Here is a 26,773-nt window from a genome sequence, read left to right on the forward strand (position 1 = left end):
TGTCACCTTTCCCTCATAAGAGATACAGTGCTTTAGGTATGCTTCAGGTAGCCTCTATTGAATTTCTGGAATAGGGTATTTAAAGAGGGATGGGATGTGGGGAGGCTTGAGAGGAAGAGAGGCAGATTGACTTTAAAACTAGAAAGCTAGAGAACTTAGAAACTGTGTACATGCCTGGTATCCTCAGCTTTCCCTCAATCTTTTCCCTTATCCACACTCAGCTGTCATTTTCTTCATGGCTGTCTTTAATTTCCCTAGTTTAAATAATCTGTTCCTCCTTTTATATACCTATGGCCTCCTTTTACACAATTGTCAGGTTATCTCATAAGACGTTCAGAGGTAGGACAACTGTAGGCTCAGTTTATCTGGGCAATACTCTGCTTGAGATTTTTCTGTGCCAGTTTCATCTTTGGATTGAATGTCATGTCTGGACTTGCAGTCACGCCTTACTTGGTATTGGGTTAGATAACACTCCTTTCTGAGTGTCTCCTTAGGAGATGAGGAAATCTTTAGAAGTCCCACTCCACCAAGAACACTGCCTCTTTAATTTTCCTAGTGCCCACCCCTAAACCAGTGGATGGTGGAAAGAATAAAACCATCCTGATTAGTTTGGACTAATGGTTTTCAAATTTCAGAGATCCTGGAGACCTTTTATTTGGAGGCTTTTAAGGTCAAAACTACTTTCCTAACATAAAAACATTTTGCCGTTTTCATTCATTCTGAAAGGACGGTGGAGTTTTCCAGAGTCTACAATCCACATTTCCTGTTAAGCCAGTAATCAGATTTTCAAAGTGTAAAATGGTATCACATTATTTACTACTGGGGGGAGGGAGATTTGGAAGTCAGTTTTCACTTAAATTATCTTAATACATAGAATTATTTTAAAATGTTTAATTTGGTGTCAATATTTAAGTGTGTAAAGGTCCTGGAGGCCAAAAAGAGAACCACTAGTTTAGATCATCCAATTTCACACTCTAGCTGGGAGTCAAATCACGGATGCCTTAGCTAGGAAGAGCGCTGTTGGAATGGATATTAACAGGTCTACTCCCATTCCTTCTGTTGTGGTTCTCTTCCTCAGCATCCATTAGAATTGACACAAAGTTTGTTGAAACACATAATGCTGTGGCGATTTAGTAACCTGAGGTAAAGAGAACATGCTAAAACAATAGTTCCCAGGTGAATGATGCTACAGGTGGAGAAACGGTGCATAGTTTAGGGCGAGATTCCCCTGTAATTATTGGCCACCTTACAAAAGGAGGTACTACTAATGCCGGCTTACGCAAAACTAAAAAAGACTACAAACTAAGTACTTTCACTAGGCGCTGAGTAAAGGCGGCGATTTTTCACAGTAATTTTTTAAAAATGTATCTTGCCAAAAGTTGGGGATCATGCTAAACAAGGATTTTATAAAGACCAATAAATACTGCCTAGTTCCTACACTAAAGGAACTCACGAATTAGACGAAGATGTGAACTGGCAAAATACAGCAGCTCCAAGTACAGTGAGGTTCAGGAGAGAACTCGTTTCTACTGCAGGAGGAAGTTCGGAGCACCAGAAGACGCTCACCCACAACATTCCAGTACAGACGAGCGTTCTTAACTCCTGCGCCGGAAACCCAGCGGCCAAAGGTCACGCAGAAGCCTTCGCAGCGTCCCTTCCATTGCCTGGCCGACCGGAAGTGGCGCCTGCGCCTGCGCAGTGTGTGCTTACCGTGGAATCGTACGCCGGCCTAGCCAGGTGCCTCCGAGCCGCCGTAGTGCTTGTGCGAGTGGGTTGGCGAGGAATGGAGCCGGTGGGCGGTGGCGGCGACCGCTGCGGCTCCTCCTCCGCAGACCCTCGGAGCACCTTTGTGTTGAGTAACCTAGCGGAGGTGGTGGAGCGTGTGCTCACCTTCCTGCCCGCCAAGGCGTTGCTGCGGGTGGCTGGGTGAGGAGAGGGGAGGCGGGAAGCTGATCTGTGGGCATTCCCCGGGCTGGCGTGGTGGGAAGACACCTTCGGGACTTAAGAGCTCCCACGTCCGTCCTGAGGCAACCCCCACCTATGAAGTGCCCTTGCTGTAGTGTTCCGGGAACTTTTCTGAGTGCGAAGTTCCCCCTGAGGTTTTTTTCCACGTTCGGCTCTTTGGCCGAACCAGTACCCACACACCTACCTCACCTGCGGACGTTGGATCCTGCAGGGATCTCCAGCTGCCACGCTAGCGGGTGGGTGGGGGGCGGTCTTTGAGCCACGGAAGAGGTGAATGCCTACGACCTTTTGTGCATTTGCGTCCCCAGTGTGTGCCGCTTGTGGAGGGAGTGTGTTCGCAGAGTGTTGCGGACCCATCGAAGTGTGACCTGGATCTCCGCGGGCCTGGCGGAGGCCGGCCACCTGGAGGGGCATTGCTTGGTCCGCGTGGTAGCAGAGGAGCTTGAGGCAAGTAAGAAGGGGTGTCTGCAGTCAGTTGCAGGGTTGGTGGGTCAGCCTTTGGGAATTGAAATTTAAAAATCCCAGTATTGTATGTGTCCTTGTTTTTGTTGAAGAACATTTTCTTGTGCCAGTGAAAAGCCTTATGTAATAAACGATAGCTTTAGTGACTGTATGGTAACGGTAATTTATTTGACTATTCATCAGATGTTAGCTATTCTAAGAAAGCTTCACAGACCCTTTCCCTTGAAGCAAGTGGTTTTCGTCTCTGTTTTGCAGGTAATGCAATTGAGTGTCTCTTGCTCAATGCTACACACTGGAAAGCCAAGAAACAAAACTTATTCCCAAGTATTTCAACGCCTGCCCTGTACTACTTACTATCTCTGGGCCCCCTTTTCAAAAGGTGCGCCAGTAAGTGGGAGGTAAAAACGTGGACTGTGAAGTTAGACAGTGAGATTGGTATCTCACTAGGGTGTGAAAGAGAGCCCTTTGAGAGTAAATTGTCAACCTGATACTCTAATCACTCTCTGTACTTGAGTATGTATAATGTACAAACAAGAAAATTCTACATAATCACAATGCAGCCATCAAAATCAGGAAACTGTAGTTGATCTATTTTTTTCCATCAGATAGCCTCAGACTCCATTCAGTTTGTCAGTTGCCCCAGTAATGTTCTTCATAACAAAAGGATTCAGTGGGGAATTCTTTTACCAATCAGTCACTTTAAATAAAGTTCAGATTCTTTGGTCTGGAACAGTTTCTCAAGCTTTTCTTGACTTTCCCAATCTTGATACTTAGGAATATTAGAAGCTAGTTGTTTTGTAGAGCATACATAAACTGGTTATGTCTGAGGTTTATTCAATTCAGATTATGTTTCTTTGGCAAGAACTGCACAGAAGTGGTGTTTGCTCTTCTCATGGCCTTCTTTCAGGTAGCATATGGCTTTCATTTGTCTCATTACTGAGGAGATTATCTTAAATTACTTGATTTGCTTGGTATCTGTCAGGTGTCTTTACTGTAAAATTAGTTTCCTGCTGTAATGAGTGTTTTGTGGAGAAATACTTTGAAACTGTTTGAGTCCTCTTTCAGTTTAATCACTTATATTTGTAAATACTCTTGGTCTGTTATTCAAGGGTATATCTGTTACTATCAGTATTTATATTGGTGTTCAAATTATCCCCAGTTTGATGAGTGGCAGCCCCTTCAGGCTGTCTTCATTGTCTTCCAGAGATGACTCCATCATCTTTGAACACTTGCCTGGTTTCTGGCACAATGTGGTTTAAGCTTGTTAAGTGCTGTCTGCTTCAGTCCTAAGATTGATGATTTCTCCAAGAAGCCCTGGTTCCTTTAAGTGGAGAATGGTATTTAGAAGCTAAAATCTGGACTTTAAGTGTACTCTTAGCTCTTGAGAAATTTACTGCTTTAAAGCCCAGTCAGTGGACAGAACCAAGGAGTGTATATATGTATCTATAGTCATCCCTTTGGATCTACTGTGTATTGGTTCTAGGACAACCCCATCCCTACTCCCCACCATCCACATTTGGAAATCCTTGGATACTCAAGTTCGTTATGTAAAGGATATAGTATTTGCAGATAACCTATGTATATCCGTCTATATTTTCAGTAATCTTCAGATTACTTAATACCCAATACAATGGAAATACCACATAGTTTATACTGTATTGTTAGAGAATAATGAAAATAATGTTAGAGAATAATGAAAATTTTGTGCATGTGCAGTACAGATTAACTTTTTTCTCTTGAGTATTTTTCAACCATGATTGGTATCCCTGAACTCAGAACTCACAGATGTGGGTGCCGAATGTAACATGCCTATGTATGTATATACATCTCTTGCCCATTTATAACCATATTTCTATCCATCTATATCTGGAAACTCATGAGTTTCTCTTTTTTTGGATGGTGGAACTGGGGATTGAACCTAGGGGTGTATTGCCACTGAGCTACATCCCAAGTCCTTTTTATTTTTTACTTTGAGACAGGGTCTCACTCAGTTGCTGAGGGTTTCTGAGTTGCTGGGGCTGGTCTCCAAGTTGTGATAGTCCTGCCTCAAAACCTCCTGAATTGCTGGGATTACAGGCATGCACCACTGCACCTGGCACATAATCCAACATAGGATTCTTTCTATCTTTCTGCTCATATTTGTACCTCCCTTTTGGACAATGAAAAACTTGGCTCTCATCTTTCTTATTATATTTAGATAGCAGATGAGTGCCCCATATGTGACTGATGGTCTGTTTCCGGTTTCTTTCTTTCTTTTTTTTTTTTTAAATATTTTTTTTAGTTATACATGGGCACAGTATCTTTATTTTGTTTGTTTATTTTTATGTGGTGCTGAGGATCAAACCCAGGGTCTCACAAGTAAGAGGCAAGTGCTCTACTGCTAAGCCACAACCCCAGCCCCTGTTTCCTGTTTCTTTGTGTCAATTTTCACCTTAACTTTTTGGGCTCTGGGACCCAGACCCAGGGAGCTGGTCAGTGTACAAAGGCAGACTTGTTGGAAAATTTTCTTTTCTGATACTTTGGTCCAAATCCTGCTCTTTCCAGGTTTGTTGTTTGGAAAAACTTGGAAGTTCAAGTAAAAACTTTTCCACAGAAATGTTCTTTGGAGCTTCATTTATAATGCAGGAAATTAAAAACAACCTAATGTTAATCTAATAAATGAAGTCATTACGTGATGAACTTCAAGGTTCATTTAATGATAAAACAAAATGTTAATGAAAGTGAAAAACACAGATTACAAATTATGTTTAGTTAATCTGTATTATTAAAAACAAAAAGGGAAGAGTAATAAGCTCCAAAATGTTAGCATAAGTTTCCTTTGGGATTAGAATTGAGATTTTTTTTTTTCCATGCTTTTTTAAACTTTGTGTGGTTTTCAGTTTTTTACCATGGCAGGCATTATTTTTATATGAGAATTAGGGAAATTCAGCAGTTGCTTTTCAGGGGGACTAAAAAAGACAGAATCATAACATCTCAGAACTAGACTTCAAATATTTGTCTAAGAATAGAACTTGAAGCCTAAAAACTTTGTGAGGGTTATTCTGCTGGCATATGGCAGAGGCGGTACTAAGCCCTAACCCTCTTGGGCCTTTTCCTAGGTATCACAGACTAAAATGCCCTGACGGCCAGAAAGGCAGCTAAAGTGGAGTAGTGGCTCAGAGGAGTAGTAAGGCCATAGCAGGTCTTTTTGTCAGGAGGCATGCAGTCTGTGTTGTTAGAATGCTCTGATTTTCAAAAGAATGTGGAAACCCTCATTTTATCCAGAAATTTTGTGGAATTTTAAATTTTGGCAACGAATGTATATTTATAGGTTATATCCAGCCTGGAGGCTACCACAGGTCATCATGCTTAGTATCTTATAAGTTTATCTATCTGGAATCTACTCTGAACTTACCAAATTACAATGAATCAACTTTTTTCCCCATCTGACCAATAATGAAACTTTATTATAAACTGAGTATTTTATTCTGATGGTTTTCACACACACACAAAAAGGAAAATATCTTCATCCTTTTTTTAATTCAACCATGTCTGTAATGTGAAGTTTAGTGAAAAATCAATGAATATGAATAAGCAAGCCCTGCTTGTAGAGGAAATAGGACACAAATAAGGATCCCAAGTACTGAGAGAATCTAGGAGCAGACTAAGACAGGAAGAGAGATGCAGGGGACCTGGGGAAATGGGCATGTCTGATAATAAGAAACTAAGGGCCTTCAAGGAAGCTTGAAGGTGGGGCTAGATATGAGGAAAGCCTGGACTATTTGACATGCTAGGCAGCAAGGAGAGGAGTAATAGAGCAGCATCGCACCTTCTGTCTGGTGAAAGGTTTCTGTTAAAGCAGGTGGCATCTTTTGCTGGTACTTAAGAGCTTAAATTACCATTATAAAAATGAACTTGAGGGCTGGGATGGATTTGACTTTAAGAAGTAATTAGGTGCTCAGTAAAATGATCTTAAAATGCAAGGGCTAGAGTGAAGAATGAGAAGTAGACAAACTTGGAACCAAACATTGTCCTAAAGGAAGGGAAGGTAGGGGGGCATCAGTAGTTTGGACCAGGGAGATACCATGAAAGTGGTCACAGATTATGGGATTCAATTTGATTTTTTGTTTTCTTTACAGAATGTTCATATCTTACCACAGACAGTTCTCTACATGGCTGATTCAGAAACTTTTATTAGTCTAGAAGAGTGTCGTGGCCATAAGAGAGGTAAGTATCAAAAGAAAAAGCCCCCCACCCCCATTTCACTCTGTACCTTCTTTATGGAGTTACTTATGACTTTGCCTATGCAAGGCTTTTAGTGTGCTGGCTTAACAGGTACCTTTTACCTACAGATCCTGTAGGTAATTGTGTGTTCTTGGCTTGCTAAGAGAAAAAGCAGACGAAGCATTCATGATGGGCACATTGAGGCCCAGAGTTTGATTTAGACAATGGTTTATCATTGTCTAATTTGACTCTGCAGTCATGGTAGTTCTGCTGTAACATCAGCTAAATAAAGAGGTACAGTAAACAGCAAGCCTCAAATTTAGCTGCAACTGTTAAATTTGATGTCACTGGGCCAAGAGCGGTATATAAACAAATGTCAAAAACAAACTAGTAATGCTAAAGGTCAGATTTAGAGTTTAAAATATAAAGCAGGAGCCAAAGTGGAGAAACCTTTTGTTTTTAGGCTTTCTTTTAAATCATTCTCTTGTCAAATATTTGCCTTTTTTTTTTAAACATTGTCAGATTTAAATGTAAATGGATGATATCTAATAATTTTGCTGCTATATTATTACAGCAAGGAAAAGAACTACTATGGAAACCGCATTGGCACTTGAGAAGCTATTCCCAAAACGATGCCAAGTCCTTGGGATTGTGGCCCCAGGAATTGTAGGTGAGAGAAATTGCAACTTGATGATTTCTTCCTTGCTTTAAGTGGGGTCCTATAGAGTGGTGAATTATTTGTAGGTGAAAAGCACATTATTCTTTCTGGTCATTCAAAATACAATAAAGTTGGTCATATTTGCCATGATTTTACATTTGACTTAAGTTTGTTGTAGTTAGTAATTCAAGTCTCAGTGCTGCTACCTGTATAAAACAAATATAATGCATCTCTTTTCAATAGCCATTCATTAGAGGGAATGTTTGATCACTGAATTTTTGCTGTTTTTATTGTTGTTGTTGTTGTTATTATTATTATTTTATTCTTTTCTGTAGGTAATGGGGGAAAGAGAGTCTGTTGAGGCAGTACAGGTATAGTGGCTAAGATACATACCTACTTGGATTCCAGTGGTACTGCTTAGTATCTGTGGCACTTTGAGCAAGTTATCTGACTTCTGTAGGGCTTTAGTTACCCCATCAATGGAATGGGATGATGATGGTGGTGATAGAACCATCCCTGGAGTATTGTGAGGATTAAATGAATTAATACATGTAGTGCATTTAAAAAGAGATGTGCAGTAAGCAAATGTTAGCTATTATTGTTTTCTTTGTTCTGACTTGGTAGTACCTAGTACTCTTTAACCGGCCTCTTTTTCTAGTTGTTGACCGACCTTTATTTTGTTTATTTACATGCGGTGCTGAGAATTGAACCCAGTGCTTCCTCACACATGCCAGGCAGGTGTGCTACCAACTGAGCCTCAGCCCCAGCTCTCCTTAATCTGGCATTTTTAATCTTCACTGAAAACTTGTTTTCTTTGTGGACCTGGGATTGAACCCAGGGCTTCCCATGTTTGGCAAGCACTCCACCACTGAGCTATATCTGCAGCTCCAAAAGATTTTTGCTATAAATTTGGGAATCTTGTATAATGAAACAAAGAAACCCTATTCATTTCAGGTGTTTAGAAATGAATAGGGTAAATACATAGTTGATAGGGACTGTTTCATCAGCTCCCCACTACTGTACTATTACTCTGTCCACCCACTCAGGCATGTCATTTCTGATTGGATTAAGGAAACGATAGCAGTGACCCTGGTTTTCTTCAAACCTTTGAATTGTCCTTAAATGATTGATCATTTCTTTACCATTACTGGTTACTAATAAATACAGAATCATAGCTCTTTTTCCTTGCATCATTTTCTTGGTCTCCCCTCTGTATCTACTGTGGCTTCTCTAAACATACAAGTTTTTCCTTTTTAAAATTTCTGCTGAGGGGAATAGGGGAGGAGAGAGAGGATAGGGCCAGACCTGGGTGACACTCTCCCTTGTGAGCCTTGCCTTACTCGGCATTAGTTTTGATTTGTGTTTCTCATCCCCCTAAGTTCTGCTGTGATCTTGATGTCAGGACAGTGCCATTCCAGCTCCTTTAGTCAGGGCTTGGTCTTTTGTATCTTCTTGGTTCCCTATTACCCTTTTTACTGTTTCTGATTCCCCTACAGCTGGTACTTTCTTTGAGTCAGTTCCTCATGTGCCTGAACAAAGTTTCCACCAAGATAATTTTTCTTAGGCCACTGTACAGTGATTGTTTCTAAAACAGCCATGATAGTTACTAGTCCCATCTTCCTTCCTTATGGTTGGAAAATTTTCAAGTTTTAGAAAAATCTGTTCATTTTTTACAGGTGCATATGTTACTTTTCCACAGATAAACTTTACCTACAGTCAAATGTAAAATCTTTAGTTTAAAATTTATTGAGTTTTGACAAATTTATGCCCTTCTGTAATCAACCCACTAGTCAAGATAGGAAATACTTCCACCACCTGGGAGAGTTTCTTCTCATTTCCTGTTAATTCCTGCCTTTGAAAACCTATTTTGATTTTTCTGACTGTAGGTTAGTTTTGCCTGTTGTGAAAGTCACATAAATGGACGTGATCTCTTTTTGTGTTTTATCTTTCACTCAGTATAAATATTTTTAACAATGTGTTTTTGAGATTTGTTTGTTATGTTAATCAGTAATTCTTTAAAAAAATTTCTCAAGTAGCATTCTATTATATAAGTAGATCATGATTTGTTTTCTCATTCTCTTTTTGATGAACATTGTTATAATTTCCAGTTCCTAAGTATTATGAATGAAGTTGTTAAGAACATTTGCCTTTGTGTATAGGTCTTAAAATTCTTCTTAGGCAGTCACCAAGAAGTGGAATAGGAGGATCTGAGTGTTGATGTAAATTTAACTTAAAAGGAAACACCAGTTTTCCAAACCAGTGATGTATGAGAGTTCCATTTGCTCCATATCCCAATAGTCATGATTCTTGTTAATTTTAGCCATTATAGTGGGCATCTAGAGGCTTATGATAGTTATAATTTAAATTTTTCTAATGACTAATTATGCTGAGACCTTTTTCATGAGTTTATGGGCTATTTCTATGTCAGTTTTTGTGAAATGTCTTTTACTGATTTTTTTTTTATTGGAATGTTTGTCTTATTGAGTTATAGGAGCTCTTTATATAGTTTGAGTCCTCTAACAGGTGTAGGTATTATAAATGTTTTCTCCTGGTCTGTGGCTTTTTATTGTCTTAACAGTTTCTTTTAATGAGCAGAAAACTTTAGTTAAGTTCAGTTTATCAATATTTTTCTTTCATAGTTAATTTTTTAAATGTCCTTTGTAAGAAATCTTTGTCTATCTCAGATTTACAAAGGTGTTTAATCTCATGTTTTATTCTATAAACTGTATAGTTTTAGCTTTAATATTTAGTTCTGTGGCCTAACTTGAGTTAATTTTATATTTGTTTGTAAGGTAGGTGTTTAAAGTTAGTTTTTTCCCCATGTTTGTGTAGTTATTCTGTCACCATGTCTTTGAGAGTTTTCTTTCCTTATTATGTTGTCTTGGCAACTTTGTCAAAAATAATTTGTTACAAATAATTGAGCCAGGGCTGGAGTTGTGGCTCAGTGGTAGAGCACTTGCCTAGCACGTGTGAGGCACTGGGTTTGATCCTCAGCACCACATAAAAATAAATACAGGTATTGTGTTTACCTACTAAAGTAAAATTTTAAAAAATAATAATTGAGCCTGATTTTGGGTTTTATTCTCTTCCCTCAATCTATTTTCTATCCAGTCTTCTAAATACATATAAAAAATTGCTCTTATGTTTTGATATTTTCCGTGGAACAAAGGGCCTTATCATAAACTCTGAATTTTTGTTTTCATGTATTTAATTCAGAATATATTTTGTGGGTTTGGTTTGACTTGGAAATTTTCTCTTTGAGTATATATATTTTTTCATTTTGCCCTAAATTTGGTCCATTTGGTTTGTGATATGCTTAACACTTTTTTTTTTTTGTAGTTAAAGATGGACAGAATGCCTTTATTTTATTTGTTTATGTTTATGTGGTGCTGAGGATCGAACCTAATGTCTCATGCAAGCTAGGCAAGTGCTCTTCCACTGAGCTACAACCCCAGCCAGTTTTTTTTTTCTTTTTTACACTAGTAATAATAATTTAGTATTACACAAAAGAAAAAAAAATTAAGCACCACGGACTTAACCACTCTATTAACTTTATGAGGTTTGTGTTTATATTTGTGGTGTAGGTAAAACCAGAATATAATTTTCTGTGATTTGTAACTTACTGTATTATGTATTAGTCTGCTAGGGTTGGACAAAATACCACTGTCTGGATGGCTTAAACAACAAATTTATTTTCTCATAGTTTGGAGGCTGGAGGTCCAAGTTCAGCATTAGTTTTTCCTGAAGCTTGCAGACAGCCTTCTTCTCTCTGGTCCTTTTGTATACCTTGTCTTTGTACAGAGTGAGCCTGGTGTCTCTTCCCCTCTTATGAGAACTTTAATCCTGATGGAATAGTGCCTACTGTTATGATCTCATTTAACTTTTACCTCTTTAAAGACCTTATCTCTAAGTACAATCACAAAGGAGAAGTTAGGCCTTATATGAATTTGGGGAGTGGGGTAGTCTATTACATCTGCCTTTAAAATGCACAGCACATTACAAACATATTTTCAGGTCAGCAGATAACATATCTGGCATCAGTCTTAATGGCTACATTCTGTTGTATATATGAAGCTTTTAATCTAAATACTAAGGTAGGGCATTTAGGTTTTTTCCCTTTTACTTTCTGTTAATTCTATAATAAAAATAGTTGTGCATACATATACTTTACATAATTAGCAAATTTCTTTGGGATAAATTTTTAAAAGTGGATTTACTATGAAAAAGTATTTGCTACTCAACTTTTTGTTTTGAAAAACTTAAAGCCTGTGGAAAAGTAGCATGATAGAATGAATACACAGTAGTCACCCTTGTATCCTCCATTGAAAAAATTTTTGCAACATTTGTTTTTTCTTTGTTTATAAAAACCATTTATTTCTGAGCCATTTGAGAGTAAGTTGTAGACATCATGACATTACACCCTAAAAACACCAAAGCTGAGCATACTTTACCCCCAATAGTGGTTATTTAGCTTGGCATTTGTATTAGTGACTTAAACTGCAGTTATCTAGGTGGGGTTGGTCAATTTACATTGTTACCAAATCAAATTCTGTTTTTATTGAATCTGTTCTCAAAACTGCAATTTTTTCCCCTAGTAACTCCAATGGGAACAGGTAGCAATCGACCTCAGGAAATAGAAATTGGAGAATCTGGTTTTGCTCTATTATTTCCTCAAATTGAAGGAATAAAAATACAGCCCTTTCATTTTACTAAAGATCCAAAGAACTTAACACTTGAAAAACATCAACTTACTGAAGTAGGTAAGTTACTGTTATTTATTATTAATTGTTTTGTTGGTTAACTTTGTTTTAATTTTGGCTTGTTGGTGGATATTAGTTTCCCTTAAGAAAATCCAAAAGAAGTACACCTGTTACTGGCAACATGGCTAATTCAAGCCAGTGATTCACAGAAGCTAGTACTGTACATTTTGTTTTTTTTGTTTTTGGTGTCAAATCATTTTATTGAGAAGGTTGGAGATTAAGGAGTGTGGAAGTGCTGAAATTAACGATTAAATCCGATGTCCGCTGCAGGGCCAGACCTTGCCGCCGCTGAAAAGCAGTACTGTACATTTTGTTAGAATTGGTTTGCTTTTTAAATAGTTTGCCTTAAAGCCCAAGAGGACAGAATGAAAACAATTACATTAGTACTCTGTGGATAATAAATTTATTTGTATTTAATTATGGATTTTGAAGGAATTCTTGCTCTTTGAATAGTGTCTTATTGTTTTGCCTAGTTTTGTTTTTGTAAGCTGAAAAGTATTTTACACTTATAAATAAACATTCATTATAAAAGATTTTAGAAGAAACAAGTTGTCTCTAAGTGGACTAATAAGATAGGAACTGGCATAGTGAAATTGGGAAGTGTTAGGAAAGGTCTGGGAAGGCACTGTCTATCCATATTCAGGGTTGTACTGGGACCAAAAGACAGGAAGTGTGGCTGGAAGAGGTGAATCATGAGAGGTGAATGTGAAGAGGTAGAGGGCTGGCTGTGGGTCCAAGTTTTGATGAAAAAAACTTAATGCAGTAAGCAACAAACTAGCTACTTAAGCAAAACATTGTGAAGGCCTTTTATCTACATCCGCAAATAAACTGATTGGAGTTTAACTCATTAAAGTTAAGGTACAGATAAGTCTCCATTATTTGAAGTGGCACTTATCCCAGCAGGAATTTAAAAAAAAAAAAATGTGTAGCAACAAAGAGAAGATTTGGTTGGTTTAGTAATCAGGGGGAAAAAAGGACTAGCCACATTAAGACTAGTTTTTACAACTACCCCTGACGATGTAAAAAAGGCCAAAACACAAAATTTGGGCATCAGCAACTAAGACTAGCAGCTATGAGCAGCAGGCCATTTAATTGGAGGATGGCAGACATATTTAGGAAGAGTATGGAAAGTTTAAACAGCCAGCTCTGTGAGGCAGGGTAGTGTAGCTATTGAGAATTCAGTTTTTTATCTGCCCTAGTTCTGCTACTGTCCAGGCTTTTAGGATGAGTTTCTTAACTTTTCTAAACCTGTTTACTTTTCTATAAAGTGAAAATAACTACAGAGTTATGGAGATTAAATGAATGACTTATGTAAAGCACAAGGGCCTGAAGAGAAGGCAATCAGTTGGAGGAAATTAACAAATGATTAGATCTAAGGGAGTAGAGAGACTGGGGGACTTAGTGATAACTTCTGAATTTTGTATCTAGGAGATAGGGACAGTGGTGATTCAGAGAGCAGATGTAGGGAACTCTGGGACAGAAGCAGCAAGATGTGGGAGAAACAATTAGGAAAATCAGACCCCCTCTGAGACACTTGTTTTGGCTTTTGATTTAATGTTTTTGCTAAAGGCTTTCTGGCCAAATCTTTTTGCTTCCTTTGTCTGGAGGAGTGGTATGCCTCCCTGGGCAGTTCTTCCTCCTCTGTTATCCTGGGCACCTTGGGAGTCTTCGGTGGGGTTCTTATACATAGCCCTGGTTGAAGCTAGAATCCTCATTTTGTCAGTTCAAAAGAAAGCCAAAATCTTGAGCAGAAGAAAGCATCCATTTTATGATAAAATTGTAATTTTTGTTAGACCATGTTTGCTTTGTGGACCAAATGTAGGAGTGGGGACACAGCCCCAGGTTTATCCTGCTTGGTGATGCTTTCATATACTGTCCTTTTCTGAACTACTTGCTGTGATCAGTTTGAGCCAAGGCATCATTTTCATCCTTTGGGAAACTGAAGCGTTGCCTAGATTGGGATGGTAATTTCTGTTCTCTCATGCTGTCTTATGTCCCACTTTTATGTGTTTCTAAATTTGGACCATCTCAATTAGACAAGGAGTGAGTGAGTGGCTGGAGGCTGTGATGTGGGGCCTGGGTTGCTGAACCAGATACCTGGGGCCAGATCCTTTTCTTGTCTTTTATGACACTGGAAGCATTCTGTTCATATCAGTGTCCCTCAAAGTTTTTCTGTAAGGGGCCAGATAGTAAATGTTTTAGGTTTTGCCAGCCAGATAGTCTTAGGTGCATCCGTTCAGTTCTGCTGTGGGAGTGCAAATGCAGTTGGCAGTGCGTAGAAGAATGGCTGTGCTCAGATGAAGTTCTGTTTAGAGAGAGAGAGAGGATGTGGGCTGGATTTGGCCTATGGACTTAGTTTGTCTTCACTTACTTTATCGTACATAACTGCAGCAACTATAAGATGTCCTGTGAAAGGCTCACAATAAGCAAAGGGACTAAATTCTCTTATAAAACTGGCAATGGCCCTGAAGACAAGGGATCTTGTGTTTGATTTAATTATAGTTCTACTAGCTAGACCCTGCATATAGGAGATGACATAATCTGACCTAGTGTCATAGTATATATAATTTTATACAATACTGTTATATTCTTTTTGGAGGAATCTTACCAGAATGTGCATTAAGAGAGTAGGTGTAGATTGTTGTAAGGTCTGTATGATATTCTGTGTTAAAATTAGTCTCTGGAATGAGAAGGGGGGGCGAAACCCACAATTGATTCTTTTTTTTTTTTTTTTTTTTTTAAATATTTATTTATTTATTTATTTTAGTTCTCGGCGGACACAACATCTTTGTTGGTATGTGGTGCTGAGGATCGAACCCGGGCCGCACGCATGCCAGGCGAGTGCGCTACCGCTTGAGCCACATCCCCAGCCCCACAATTGATTCTTAAGGATGTAAAAACTATCTACTATCTCAGTAAAATTTCATAAAAAGCCATTACTTATTCATTGAAAATCAGTTTGTGGAGCTAGAGTTATGGCTCAGTGGTAGAGCGCTTGCCTAGCAAGCGTGAGGCACTGGGTTTAATTCTCAGGAGCACATATAAATAAATAAAAAATAAAGGTGCATTAACTAAAAAATATTTTTGGAAAATTTGAAAAAAGAAAAACTGGGTATATGCTGCATGTAAACCTCTGTTTGTGATGACATTGTCCCGGCCTTCTGGACCTCCCAGTCAGCAGGGCAGGCCGACTGAATGAAAAACCATACTGCCAGGTAGAAGCACAGATGTGCTAGAAAACATACAACCAGGGGGCTTAATAGACTTAATAGAACCTTGGGAAGATGGAAAGGAGGCTTGGGTAGGAAGGAGTATCGTGGGTAGTTTTTATATTCTTTGCTGGTCGCTGACAAAAAAACCCAGCAAGATAGCCAAGAGATCAAAGAACGAAATAGAAAAACCTGGTAATTCCTGTGAGGGTGTAGAAGTGAGTTCCCACAGCTCAGTTGGGAAACCTAAAGAATATCCTGCCTGGGAGGCATGAGAGGAGGGGTCTGTGATGGAAGCTGAACCCGCAGGCAGAGGCCAGTCAGGAAGGCCAAAGGAGGACTGTTGGGAAGCTAGGAGTCTCAACACAGGAATGGCATGATCAGAAATGTCTCTGGAAAATGCCACTGTGGCTGCAGGGTGCTGGTCGTTGTAGAGGAGCACAGGAGTGGATGCAGGATGAGTTCAGTTTGCTTTGTAGTGTACATATTTCAAAACATTATCTTGTACATAATAGCTATATATTCACATTAAATTTTTTAAAAATCAGATGCAGGAAAAACAGGATGCTGTTGTATTGGTTAAGGCAAGAAGAAGTGGCATTTTGGGCAAGGGTGGTAGCGGGTGGAGTTGAAGAGAAGTAGATCAATTCCAGAGAAGGTTCAGAGGTAAATGGATGGCATGTGGTGACTGATGCAATATTTGACGTTGAGAATAAGAGAAGTGGCATTGATCTCACCTAGGTTTTTGGCTGGGTACAGTGTCACAGTAAAGAATGGACTAGAAGGTGCAGTTTGGAGGAATCAAGTTATTAAAAGTTGTTTTGAGGGGCTGGGGATGTGGCTCAAGCGGTAGCGCGCTCCCCTGGCATGCGTGCAACGCTGGGTTCAATCCTCAGCACCACATATAAATAAAGATGTTGTGTCTGCCGAAAAACTAAAGAATAAATATTTAAAAAAAAAAACAAAAAAACTTCTCTCTCTCTCTTAAAAAAAAAAGTTGTTTTGAACATGTTGAATTTGAGATGGAGATAGTAAGTAGACAGTTGACTGTCAGAGCTCAGGAGAGTGGTCGGGATGCAGGATGCAAATTTGAGAACCATCAGGTGATGAATGGTAACTGAAGCAAAGGGGACTGACAGGCTTCAGTGATGTGAAGCTGGGAGGGAAGGCACTCATCAGTGTGTTGACGGCCCTGGGCTTACTGAAGTAATATTTCTGTCATATCCCTCCCTTTTGCACTGAAGACTTTATTGAGACTACTCAGTAAGTAGATTGAGTAATTTCCTAACTTTTCTTTGAATAGCCATGACATTATCTTGGGCTAGTCACTTCTTTGGGGTTATCAATTTTGTTTGTAAAATAAGATTAGACCCTTGATCCAGAGGCATTTTCTAACTGAAAATCTGTTTTATAATTTTTTTTTTCTCTCAGAATTTGCTAGGCTGGTCTATAATAGAAGAAAAAGACACTTTAGTAGTGATCTGTGAGACCTGGTATTATGAAATAACAACATCCTTTCATTATTCAAATCAGTAATTTATTGTGTAGAGAATAAGAAATGACCCAGAGGCAGTTTCCCAGAATCATTATTTGATTTTGGTAATTAGTCATTTTTCTACCCCCATATTTTGTTGAACGAGCCTTATTTCTAGTAACCTCACCTTTGGTCTATCAAGATGGAAGTCATGTGGCCAAATCAAATGGAAACACGAGTGTGGTTAGGTTTTGGATTTCTTTCCTGTCCCAGAAGCCACTCTGTTTGATAATGCTATTGAATTTCTAATTGATGTTCAAAAACAAGGTGCCAGAGGCTCAAGTGAAACCCTGGGAGGGAGCTTTGGGAGCCCAAACACAGCCTGATCCCTAGGACTCTGCCGCCCCCTGTTGCTAGCTGCTTTTAGTCCGTATGCCACAGGTCAAACCTGTTCCTGTTTTCCAAAGGCTAATCCACCTTCACTCCCACCTATTCCCTGCAGTAGGTGGACAGATCCTGTATTTCTGTGGTATAGTAGTTTCCCAAGGCTGCTGTAACAAAGTACCTTGATGACTTAAAACACCACAGATTTATTCTGTCACATTTAAGCAGTCAGAAGTCTGAAATCAAGGTATCAGTAGCGCCCCACTCCTGGAGGCTCTACGGGCAAATCTGATGTCTCTTTCTGCTTTTATAGCCGCTGACATTTCTTATGGTTGCGTCACTGCAGTTTCTACTTCTGTAGTCACATTGCCTCCTCCTCTGTCTGTCTCCTTTGTCTGTCTTTTATTTTAAGGGCACTTGTCATTGGACTTAAGTGTCCACCTGGATAATTCAGGTGATCTCATTTCAAGATCCTTAGTGAGGTCTGAAAAGATTCTTTTTCCAAAAAGAGGCTCACATTGATAGATTGGGTTTAAGGTGGATATACACTGTAGGGGGTACCATTTACCCCACTACATGTAGTTGGTGCGTTTTGTGTGCAATTTCTTTGGCGCTTTAAATTCCTCAGCTGATAATCCTATTGTTCTCTGCAAACCAGTGTCCCTTTCATTTCAGGTGGTGATCTGTTTGGAACCAGCTGTGTCCATAGAGAGCTGCTGCTCAGTACATAATTGCTTTCTTACTTGTTGGGTATTGATTGTATTATTTTCAAATAGGTTTTCTAATGAAAAAAAAATAATTGCAGCTAAGAATTTGAGTTAGTATTTAAAAGTTTGTAAAAAATGGGAAACTTGACAGCTGAAGCACTAAATTGCACTTCCTTAGGAGTGCCAGTAATTAGCAGTAGCATTTCATTTTGCAAGATGTATAAGATAATTCCTCTTCTAAGGCTGTTTTTAATTATTGCTTTTCGTTTCTCTGCAGGTCTTCTAGATAACCCTGAACTTCGCGTGGTCCTCGTCTTTGGCTATAATTGCTGCAAGGTGGGAGCCAGTAATTACCTGCAGCGAGTAGTCAGCACTTTCAGTGATATGAATATCATCTTGGCTGGAGGCCAGGTGGACAACCTGTCATCATTTACTTCTGAAAAGTAAGCTTTCTGTGCTTCTGATTTCTTCTGTGAACGAAGGGAAATGGTCTCAGGTTTTCATTACTGTAGACTTAGGTTAAGGGGCTTACTCAACATAATTCTGCTTATAGTTGAAGAATTAAACATAACTTGTATTGTCCTTTAAGAATGTCTTCTTAGTTGGACTCACATTCTTCTTAAAATTGATTTTCAGCATTGCCTGTTGATCAGTTCTGGCACTCTGTGACCTCAGTATATGCCATTTCTGCATAACAAGAAATCATAAATTAAGTTAAAATAAAATAAAAGCAAAGGCATTTTTCCCCCAAGTACAGAATAGATTTGCTAATCAGGGACACAGGTTCAATTAGAAACCAGACAAATGTTTTGTTGTTAAGGGGAAAGAGGACTAGGTTTTTAAAGGGAAAGGGGGAGGAATGGATTGACTCTGCTGCTCAAGTTGTTTTCAGTGACTTTAGATTGAGGTTGGGGTCTGTCCACATGTTAAGCTGTATAGTATAAGGGGCTGTTGCAAGAATGTCATCAGTAAGCAGTCTTTTGAGACAGACAGCTAGTTAGTCTAAGCTCCATGACTGGAAAATGTTGTAGGCAGTAGGATAACAAATACTAGTCTAGGGTCTTATATTCTTTTCAGACAGCATTGTTTGGAGGTTAAAGATGGAGGCAAACTGCAGCCTTTCAGTGTGTTCCAAGGCTCACAGAGGAATTCTCTTGAGCAAACTATAGCCATTTTATTTCCACACTTTCTCTGTTTTTCCTTCTTTAAAAGGACATATATGGTTAAAGTGTATTTTCAGGGCAGAACTTCCCAGACAGAGCCTCTAATATGTTCAGTGTTTTAGAAATCTTCTGGTGTTAGGGATGTGGGGTGGAATAACATCTATGGCAGTTCTCAAATCTATTTGGTCACAAAACCTTTTCTCCATGGAACATCTTGCAGGTATTTTATTGGTTTTCAACATATAATTTTAGAAATTCTGTACCATTTTGAAAGGTTGTTTCAAGTTTGAAAATTGATTTTATTACTAAAACTTTTGCTTTCAGAGATAGAAATATCCTATCTTTGGATCCATTATTTCCTTCTCAATCTTGTTTCATTTTGTTGCTGCACAGGGTCTCTATTTCAAATTTGAGTTTGAGCTCTGGACGTTTCTGAAAGCAGTAACATGAACTCCTACTCCACCCCCAATGCCATCTCTAAACACTAGTATTTATTCCTCACTGTATTTGTGTTTAGTATTTGGATCCTGGAATGGTGACATGGGACAAAGAGTAATATACATCATCCCAGTTACAGGGTCTCTCCTGCTAGCCTCCATTGATGTACCAGGGAAAGTAAACAGCTAAGTCCAATGTCCCTGGACTGCAAGTGAGAAAGAAAGTACGTTAAATTTTAGACAGTAGGATAACAAATACTAGACTTTACATACATCTGAATCTCAGTGGCACTATCTATTTTTCCTCTTCCCTAGATTTTCTTCTTTGCTATTACCTTTAAACTGTAAATAACCAATGGTGATTTAACATCTATTTCAGACTTATAAATCTGTTGGTGTGGCTATTTATCATCTATTTTTTATACCAATATGGGAAATAAGCCCCCTGAAATAATTACACCTCACACATTAATTTTAATGTACTCTTTGTTCTCTGTCAGTGGCTAAGAGAGTCCATAAATGTTCCATCTTAACAGCGAGCGGATACCCCAACCTGCCTCAGCCCCCCAAAAGATAAATAATTGAGGCAAGAGAGTGACAACATGTATTACAATTGTATGCCAAAGAGGAAATGTGACAAAAGGGAACCTAAAAAGAAGATGGAGGGGCTGGGGTTGTAGCTCAGTGGTTGAGCAATTGCCTTGCATGTGTGACGAATTGGGTTTGATACTCAGCACCACATAAAATAAGTAAATAAATAAATAAATAAATAAATAGATATTGTGTCCATCTACAACTAAAAACAATTTAAAAAAAAAAAGATGGACTCTGCCTCTTTCAAACTGGTTTTGCACAGGCTGTTCTTATTGAGTCTGGTTTCCTGCTAGCCCAGTGAATCTTAACCATTTTATAGATTCATATGTTGATAAAATGAGAGAAATTAGAAATGTAAGGCATTTACTTTGTTTCCCCCAGTGGGTGTTCACTATCTATACTTTATAACTCTGATATTTTCTAAGGATGAAATTTCATTTAAAAAAAAAAAGTGCCAGGTAAATAAAGACAATGCAGAAGTCCTTATGATCAGACTAAGCCAAATTCTAGGCTCAAAGTAAGTATTTGTTTACACAACAAACATAAAGCTAAGACTTCTGGAGTATTAACTTTTAAAATTCCATGATTATTTTTAATTATTTAAAATTAATTTTTAATTCATTTTAAATGATTATTTTTAATTATTTAAAATTTAATTATATTTAATTATTTAAAATTAAGTTTTAAAATTCCATGATTATCTTTAAATATATCTCTTTCAGAATTTGACAGGTGGTAGGGAAGAATACCACAGTGTAAATCATACCAAGAAGCTTCACTAACTAGGTTTCTAAATGAGAAAATATTGGTGAATGTGCATGACATATCTTTGTATTTGTGGCTGAAAAGGACAGCTGCTTACTTCTTGATCTGCCTTCAGCAATCTAACATACCACTTATATCTGGGATATGGTCTTTGACCAAGCAGAAGCTGCTAAAGGTAGCAGTGTCTCTCCCTCAGTGCATCATAGGGGTTTTCTTCTATACTTTAGGTATTTCATGATACATTGCCCCTCTTCTATTTTTTCAGGAACCCTCTGGATATTGATGCCACAGGCGTGGCTGGACTGTCATTTAGTGGGCACCGAATCCAGAGTGCCACGGTGCTTCTTAATGAGGATGTCAATGATGAGAAGACTGCTGAGGCGGCCATGCAGCGCCTGAAAGCAGCCAACATTCCAGAACAGAATACCATTGGCTTCATGTTTGCATGCGTTGGCAGGGGCTTTCAGTATTATAGAGCCAAAGGGAATGTCGAGGCTGATGCATTTAGGAAGTTTTTTCCTAATGTTCCCTTGTTTGGCTTCTTTGGAAATGGAGAAATTGGATGTGACCGGATAGTCACTGGGAACTTTATATTGAGAAAATGTAACGAGGTAAAGGATGATGATCTGTTTCACAGCTATACAACAATAATGGCACTGATTCACCTGGGGTCATCTAAATAAAGCCATCTTTAAAGTGGCTTTTGCAGTATTCAAGGTATTGACTTTCAACTTCTGCCTTTTCCACAAAATGGAAATTTGGGATATGTATATTTCAAAAAAAGATAACTTTAGCTCTGTCTGTTCTGTAGCTTTGATAGATGTTCTGAGATCACATTTGGGTAATTTTTAATATATTAGATGAAGGACAACTTTGTACACAACACACAACACGAGTTGAAAGCTTTGCGTTGGGCACAAGCAAAGAAGTTGTGGCTGTGTTCACCTGTCGAAGCTGCTGTATAAGGTGACTTTCAATAGTCTTCCTGCAAGGAATGATCAAAGGGTGATTCACCAGTGAGATAAAGATTTAAGGCATTCTGCATCTACCTCTTTGTATTGGTAAATGACCTTTTAGCAGAATCTGGAAGATATTTTTTTCCTCCCTTAATATCAGAGAAAAATGAAATGGGTTGAGAAATCTTTCTGCTTTCCAATTTTACCAGTTTTCCCCCCCCAGATACTGTAATAATATAATTACTTTTTTACTTATGATAAAAATTTAACTTTGTTTTGATACTCTAAAAGTTGCTCAGTCAGATAAAATTGTTGAGAGACTTTTATAAATAAAACTATTTTCCTTAATAAAGAAATTCCAAGAGAAGAAATTTTTCTCATATAGTTTCGTATAGCTAATTGGCAGACCAGAAAATTCTATCACCTTATTTTGATTTTATACCAATAAAACATACCTTACAAACTCATTCAGATACTTTTCTGTATTTCAAAAGCAAACTAATCCTTTGTAAATGAAAAGCTGGAATGTAGGTATTTGTTAGCTGGTCAGTCCTATCATTCAAGTTTGAATTTCTGACACACAAATATTTGAGAGGGGCAGAGAATACCAGTATCCCCTTAATATCCATTCTTACCTTTTATTCTATCACAGTGATAGAAACAAACAAACAAAGACTACATTTCTCAGTGTCTCTTGCAGGTATAATTGTTTTTTGGCTGATGAACATGATGGGAAATGATTCTCTTTTTCTATCTTGTTTGAAATGTACATCTGGTCATGAACCATCTTGGATGCTGCCAAGGAGACAGTACCCCATTGTGGAAGAAAACCAGACAGAGATTCTGGGTCCCTGTATACCTTTGTTGAAGTACCTCCATAGCAGATCTGACCTGCCTGACTCCAGACTGTTTCTTTTACAAAATAGAAATCAGCTTGCTTAAGCAGCCTTCCTCTTCCATCCCTAGGGCTTTATTGTATATGATCTTATAAAGTGAGATAAATGACGTGGCATTTTTGTAATGATTAGGGGTTTTAACAGGACAGTAGAAAACTTGCAATATAAGTAAAAGAAAATGTATTAACATTGTTCCTGATTTTCTGTCACTTTTCTCCCAACTTTTTACCTCGTAGATTTTTCTCTTGCTATTTATGTGTATAATACTTAAAAGGTTCCTTTATTTTATGAGTATTTTAAATATTCCTGAAGAGTTACTTCCTTTTGGAGTTCCAGAAAAGTCCAAAGAAAAGTTAGATTGAGAGATTTTTTTTAATCTGTATTTCTCTTTAGCCATTTGTTAACTTTTCTATTTATTAACTTTTCTGTTATTTGACACTGATATGTATTATCAGTTAGCTAGTAACTCCAAAATCCTAGTCCTTGAATATGCTTAAGTAGAAACATAGACAAATATTTTAGAAATCTTGTTCCTGATATGAATCAGAATTGGTTGAATAATAGAGGAAGGAGGATTTTAAAAGCTGAAATTATGAATAAAATAGGCATGAGAATTACATGGATTTTTTAAAAAATTAATACTCAAAATGTTTTGCTACTTCTCAAAGGAGAATCTGCCACAGGATAACTTGCTAAACATCTGACATTGTTTTGGGGTTTCTTTTAATAGGTTAGCCTTTTGGCACTTGTCAGAGACAATAAAATCATTCAATCACATGGTTGTAATCTTAGTACAAAGTAAAAAGGGGAGAACTTGACCCAATAGAAGTAATAGTATATCTCAATAACAAAAGCCATCCTTTCTGCATCTCAGAGGCTGTGAGGTTGTATGGAAGTAATTTAACTAAAGTCAGAGCTATATTACAGTTTTAAAAGATCTGTCCTACAAGCAAGCATTAAAGAGTAATTACTGAAATTCCTTGAGATGGCAAACCATTGTAGCCACTTGTGAAACTGCAAAAATGATCACATAAAAAAAAAAAGAGAGAGACATAAAGGTGAATCCTTACTGTCTTCACATGCTGAGCTGTCTTAAGATCAGATAATATGATGGTTTATTTAATCAAGACACTTAAAAACACGGATTTCTTATACTTTGAAAACAAAATCATTTGTGGGGCTGTAGTTTGCTTTATAAAAGGCTGCATCAAGGAACATATTTCCATTCCCTTTGGTCCAAGTAGAATGAAAACTCTTTAACAGCCAAATAGAAATAGGAGAAGGAGGGAAGGTGGACCTGGGGATATACTCTGTGGAATGATGTAACAGTAGGTTGTTTCATTACTATTTTTTCAGTTTTGCTTAAAATTAAAGGATCATCTCAACCCATGAAGCCAGAGAGCAAAAGATTTGCCATGATTTACACTGCACATTTAACAAAAAATAAACGTACAAAGAATTATATTGCAAGAATAAATTTACAAATCTAGAACTTTCTATGTAATCTGAAGAACCTTTCAAGTAAAAATATAATTGCTTTTGTCATACCCATACGGTCTGGTCCAAATTAGCATTGCCATAAAATCAGTTTTAAGGGAAACAGAATACCCCAAATTCCCCTGATGGTAAATCATGAGATTCCACGATTGATTTGATTTTCAGTTGTAAAAACTGAGTATGAGTCGGCTTAATGAAAATGTTAAATGAAATCTGTAATAACATCTTTGTTTGATGAACAAAATTAATATATATGTAGAGTGTACTAGAAAGCTATTTTAACGTGGGCCCTATATAAGTTAGGATAAGTAGTCAAGTATTTACGTTATTTTTATTGTATGTATTCACTTCTGCCCTGTGCCACAACTGAAGACTAGTTACTAGAATGTATGCAACTGTAAACACTGGCAGAAGCCAATAAATGTCTTAATGTTTTGGTGCTAAGAGTTATATGGAGTTTTTCATTTTTTAACTTTTTTTTATCAAAGTTTTTAATCTCTAATGACTTATCACAGCCAGTGAGATTGGTTAATATTGGTTTTAAATGCAAATTATCAGATTGTGGAGAATTTTGAGACAGTCTTAATCTTTTTCTAATTCTCACTAAACAAAATTCAATCACCATACATTTGGTTCTTAATAAATATACTCTGTTCAAAGTCATGTCATGATACTAGAATTACAGATGGGATTAACACACAATTCACTTGAGTTACACCAGCAAAATCATGGATTAGGAAACTCCGAACTCATTCCCCAAAAGAAACAACAAAAACAAGCAACTGTCTGAACCAACTTTGTTAAAGCTCTGGAAAATAGTCAAGAGGTTCACTGCAATCAAGAGAATGCCCAACTAAAAAACCATCTTCAAAATGGTAGGAAAATTTTGTGACTTTTACTTTTTTCCCCCACCCCAGGCACAGTGATTGACAGTCTCATTCTTGAAGCAGTAAAAATCCAGTTTCCATCCAGAAAATTGAAGATGTGGAATAGACCTTATTTACAAATTATTGGAAACATTTTTTAACTTGTCTGTTCAACATCTGAAGGATGGAAGGTAGGCACTGCTTTAAGAACTATAAGATCTACTGATGCCTGGGTCAAGATATTGTGGGTAGAGATGTAAAATAGACCAGCTAGGCCCAGAGGAGAAGCTGGAATGAGGCTTTGAGAATTAGGACATTGAGAAGCAGTCGTGTACAAGAACAATTTAGAATGTCACACATGCCTAGGAAGACACTTGCAAAGACCCTAAGCTTTCACGTGTGGTCCATGTTGGAGAACCGCCCTAGCACAGAGTCAGTCTGCAAAAACTAGAACATTTAAGGGAATTTTTGTCAAAGTAGATGAATGAGAAGAAAGAAACCAGAGACTTGAATGATCACACAAAGAACAGTTTTTGTAAAAATTGCTATCAAAACAACTGGATAAAAGCCTTTAAAAATAAATCAGCCAACAAATTTTGAGAAAAGGAGAGAATCTGATGTCTAGAGTTATAATGGTGAAATGCTTTTTTCAACTCAGAATTACGAGGGATACAAAAGAATAGGGAAATAAGGCCCATTCAAAGAATCAAGATAACACACTGTCCCTTATGAAGTCCAGACATTAAACTTACTAGACAAAAGATTTAGCGGCTCGGGGAGCTGAGACAGGAGGATCATGAGTTCAAAGCCAGCATTTGCGAAAGCAAGATGCTAAGCAACTCGGTGAGACCCTGTCTCTAAATAAAATACAAAAAAAAAAAAAAAAAGGGCTGGGGATGTGGCTCAGTGGTCAAGTGCCCCTGAGTTCAATCCCTAGTACCAAAAAGAAAATTCTAAAATATAGTCAAGGAATTAGATGATGATAAATGAACAAAATCAGTTTCAAGAAAAAGGAATTATAAAAAATCAAGAAAATTATGGAGGAGAAAAATATAAGACAATTTTTACTAGACGGATACAGCAGATTTGAATGGGGGAAGAAAAGATGAGCAAACTTTTATAGAAAGACCATTGAAAACAAGAAATTAAAATATATGAACACAGCATAAAGAACAAGAAAGAATGAAGACAAGCAAACAGCATAACAGACTCGTGGGACAACAGCTATGTGTGACAGACATACAAACCTAGTTCCAGCTACAAAATATCCATTCTTTTCAGGGGCACATCAGTGCTTGTGTTCAGCCACCCTTTACTTAGTAATAGCCCTGAAGCACAAGAATACACAAGAATAGTGATGCTGGCAATTTTATTGCAGTATATTATTATATTTGTACTATTACAAATATATATTATAAATATATATGTGCACTTTTATACACACAAACACACACACACACGCACTGGTGACCAGACCCAGGTCCTGACACATGCAAGGCAAGCATTCTACCACTAAGCTATCCCTCCAGCTCTGTTGTTAATCTCTTATTGTGCCTAATCCTATAAATTATCCTAAGTATGTATGTACAGTCATGTGTAGGTTAGAGACAAGGATACACTGAGAAATGTGTCCTTCACTGTACAAACATCATAAGATATTCTCAAACTAAGTTACAACATCACTAGGAATATAACCTTATGGACTACTGTTATTGACCAAACCATCTATTATTTAGTACATAACTGCATATATATATATATATATATATATATATAT

General features: G+C 37.7%; 2 protein-coding genes across 33 annotated transcripts in view; one reads left to right on the top strand and one right to left on the bottom strand.

Annotated features, from left to right (window-relative positions):
* The first annotated feature begins 125 nt into the window (after window positions 1-125).
* On the top strand, window positions 126-24,574 carry Fbxo22 (F-box protein 22). Of its 2 annotated transcripts, none has more exons than XM_015480367.2 (7): window positions 126-1,926; window positions 2,274-2,412; window positions 6,546-6,633; window positions 7,205-7,300; window positions 11,884-12,048; window positions 18,100-18,265; window positions 21,047-24,574. In XM_015480367.2, the coding sequence occupies exons 1-7, from the start codon at window positions 1,784-1,786 to the stop codon at window positions 21,462-21,464; spliced, it is 1,215 nt and encodes a 404-aa protein (XP_015335853.1). In that variant the 5' UTR covers window positions 126-1,783; the 3' UTR covers window positions 21,465-24,574. The 2 variants fall into 2 exon arrangements, with proteins under 2 accessions (XP_015335853.1, XP_048649539.1); XM_048793582.1 differs by having other exon boundaries at window positions 1,434-1,737.
* The window catches only part of Nrg4 (neuregulin 4), a 188,931-nt gene continuing 178,930 nt past the window's right edge, over window positions 16,773-26,773 (bottom strand). For 25 of the 31 annotated variants that reach the window (XR_007343936.1, XR_007343939.1, XR_007343938.1 and 22 more), the window contains one exon: window positions 16,773-18,509. Coding sequence is in view for 20 of the 31 variants with exons in the window: in XM_048793607.1 (XP_048649564.1) it covers window positions 18,472-18,509 (38 nt within the window). In the remaining 11 variants the exon portion in view is untranslated. The remainder of the gene's footprint in view (window positions 18,510-26,773) is intronic. The other 6 variants (XR_007343944.1, XR_007343942.1, XR_007343943.1 and 3 more) reach the window with 3 other exon arrangements.

Source organism: Marmota marmota, unplaced genomic scaffold, assembly GCF_001458135.2.
Source record: "Marmota marmota marmota unplaced genomic scaffold, marMar, whole genome shotgun sequence".
NCBI classification, from domain to species: domain Eukaryota; kingdom Metazoa; phylum Chordata; class Mammalia; order Rodentia; family Sciuridae; genus Marmota; species Marmota marmota.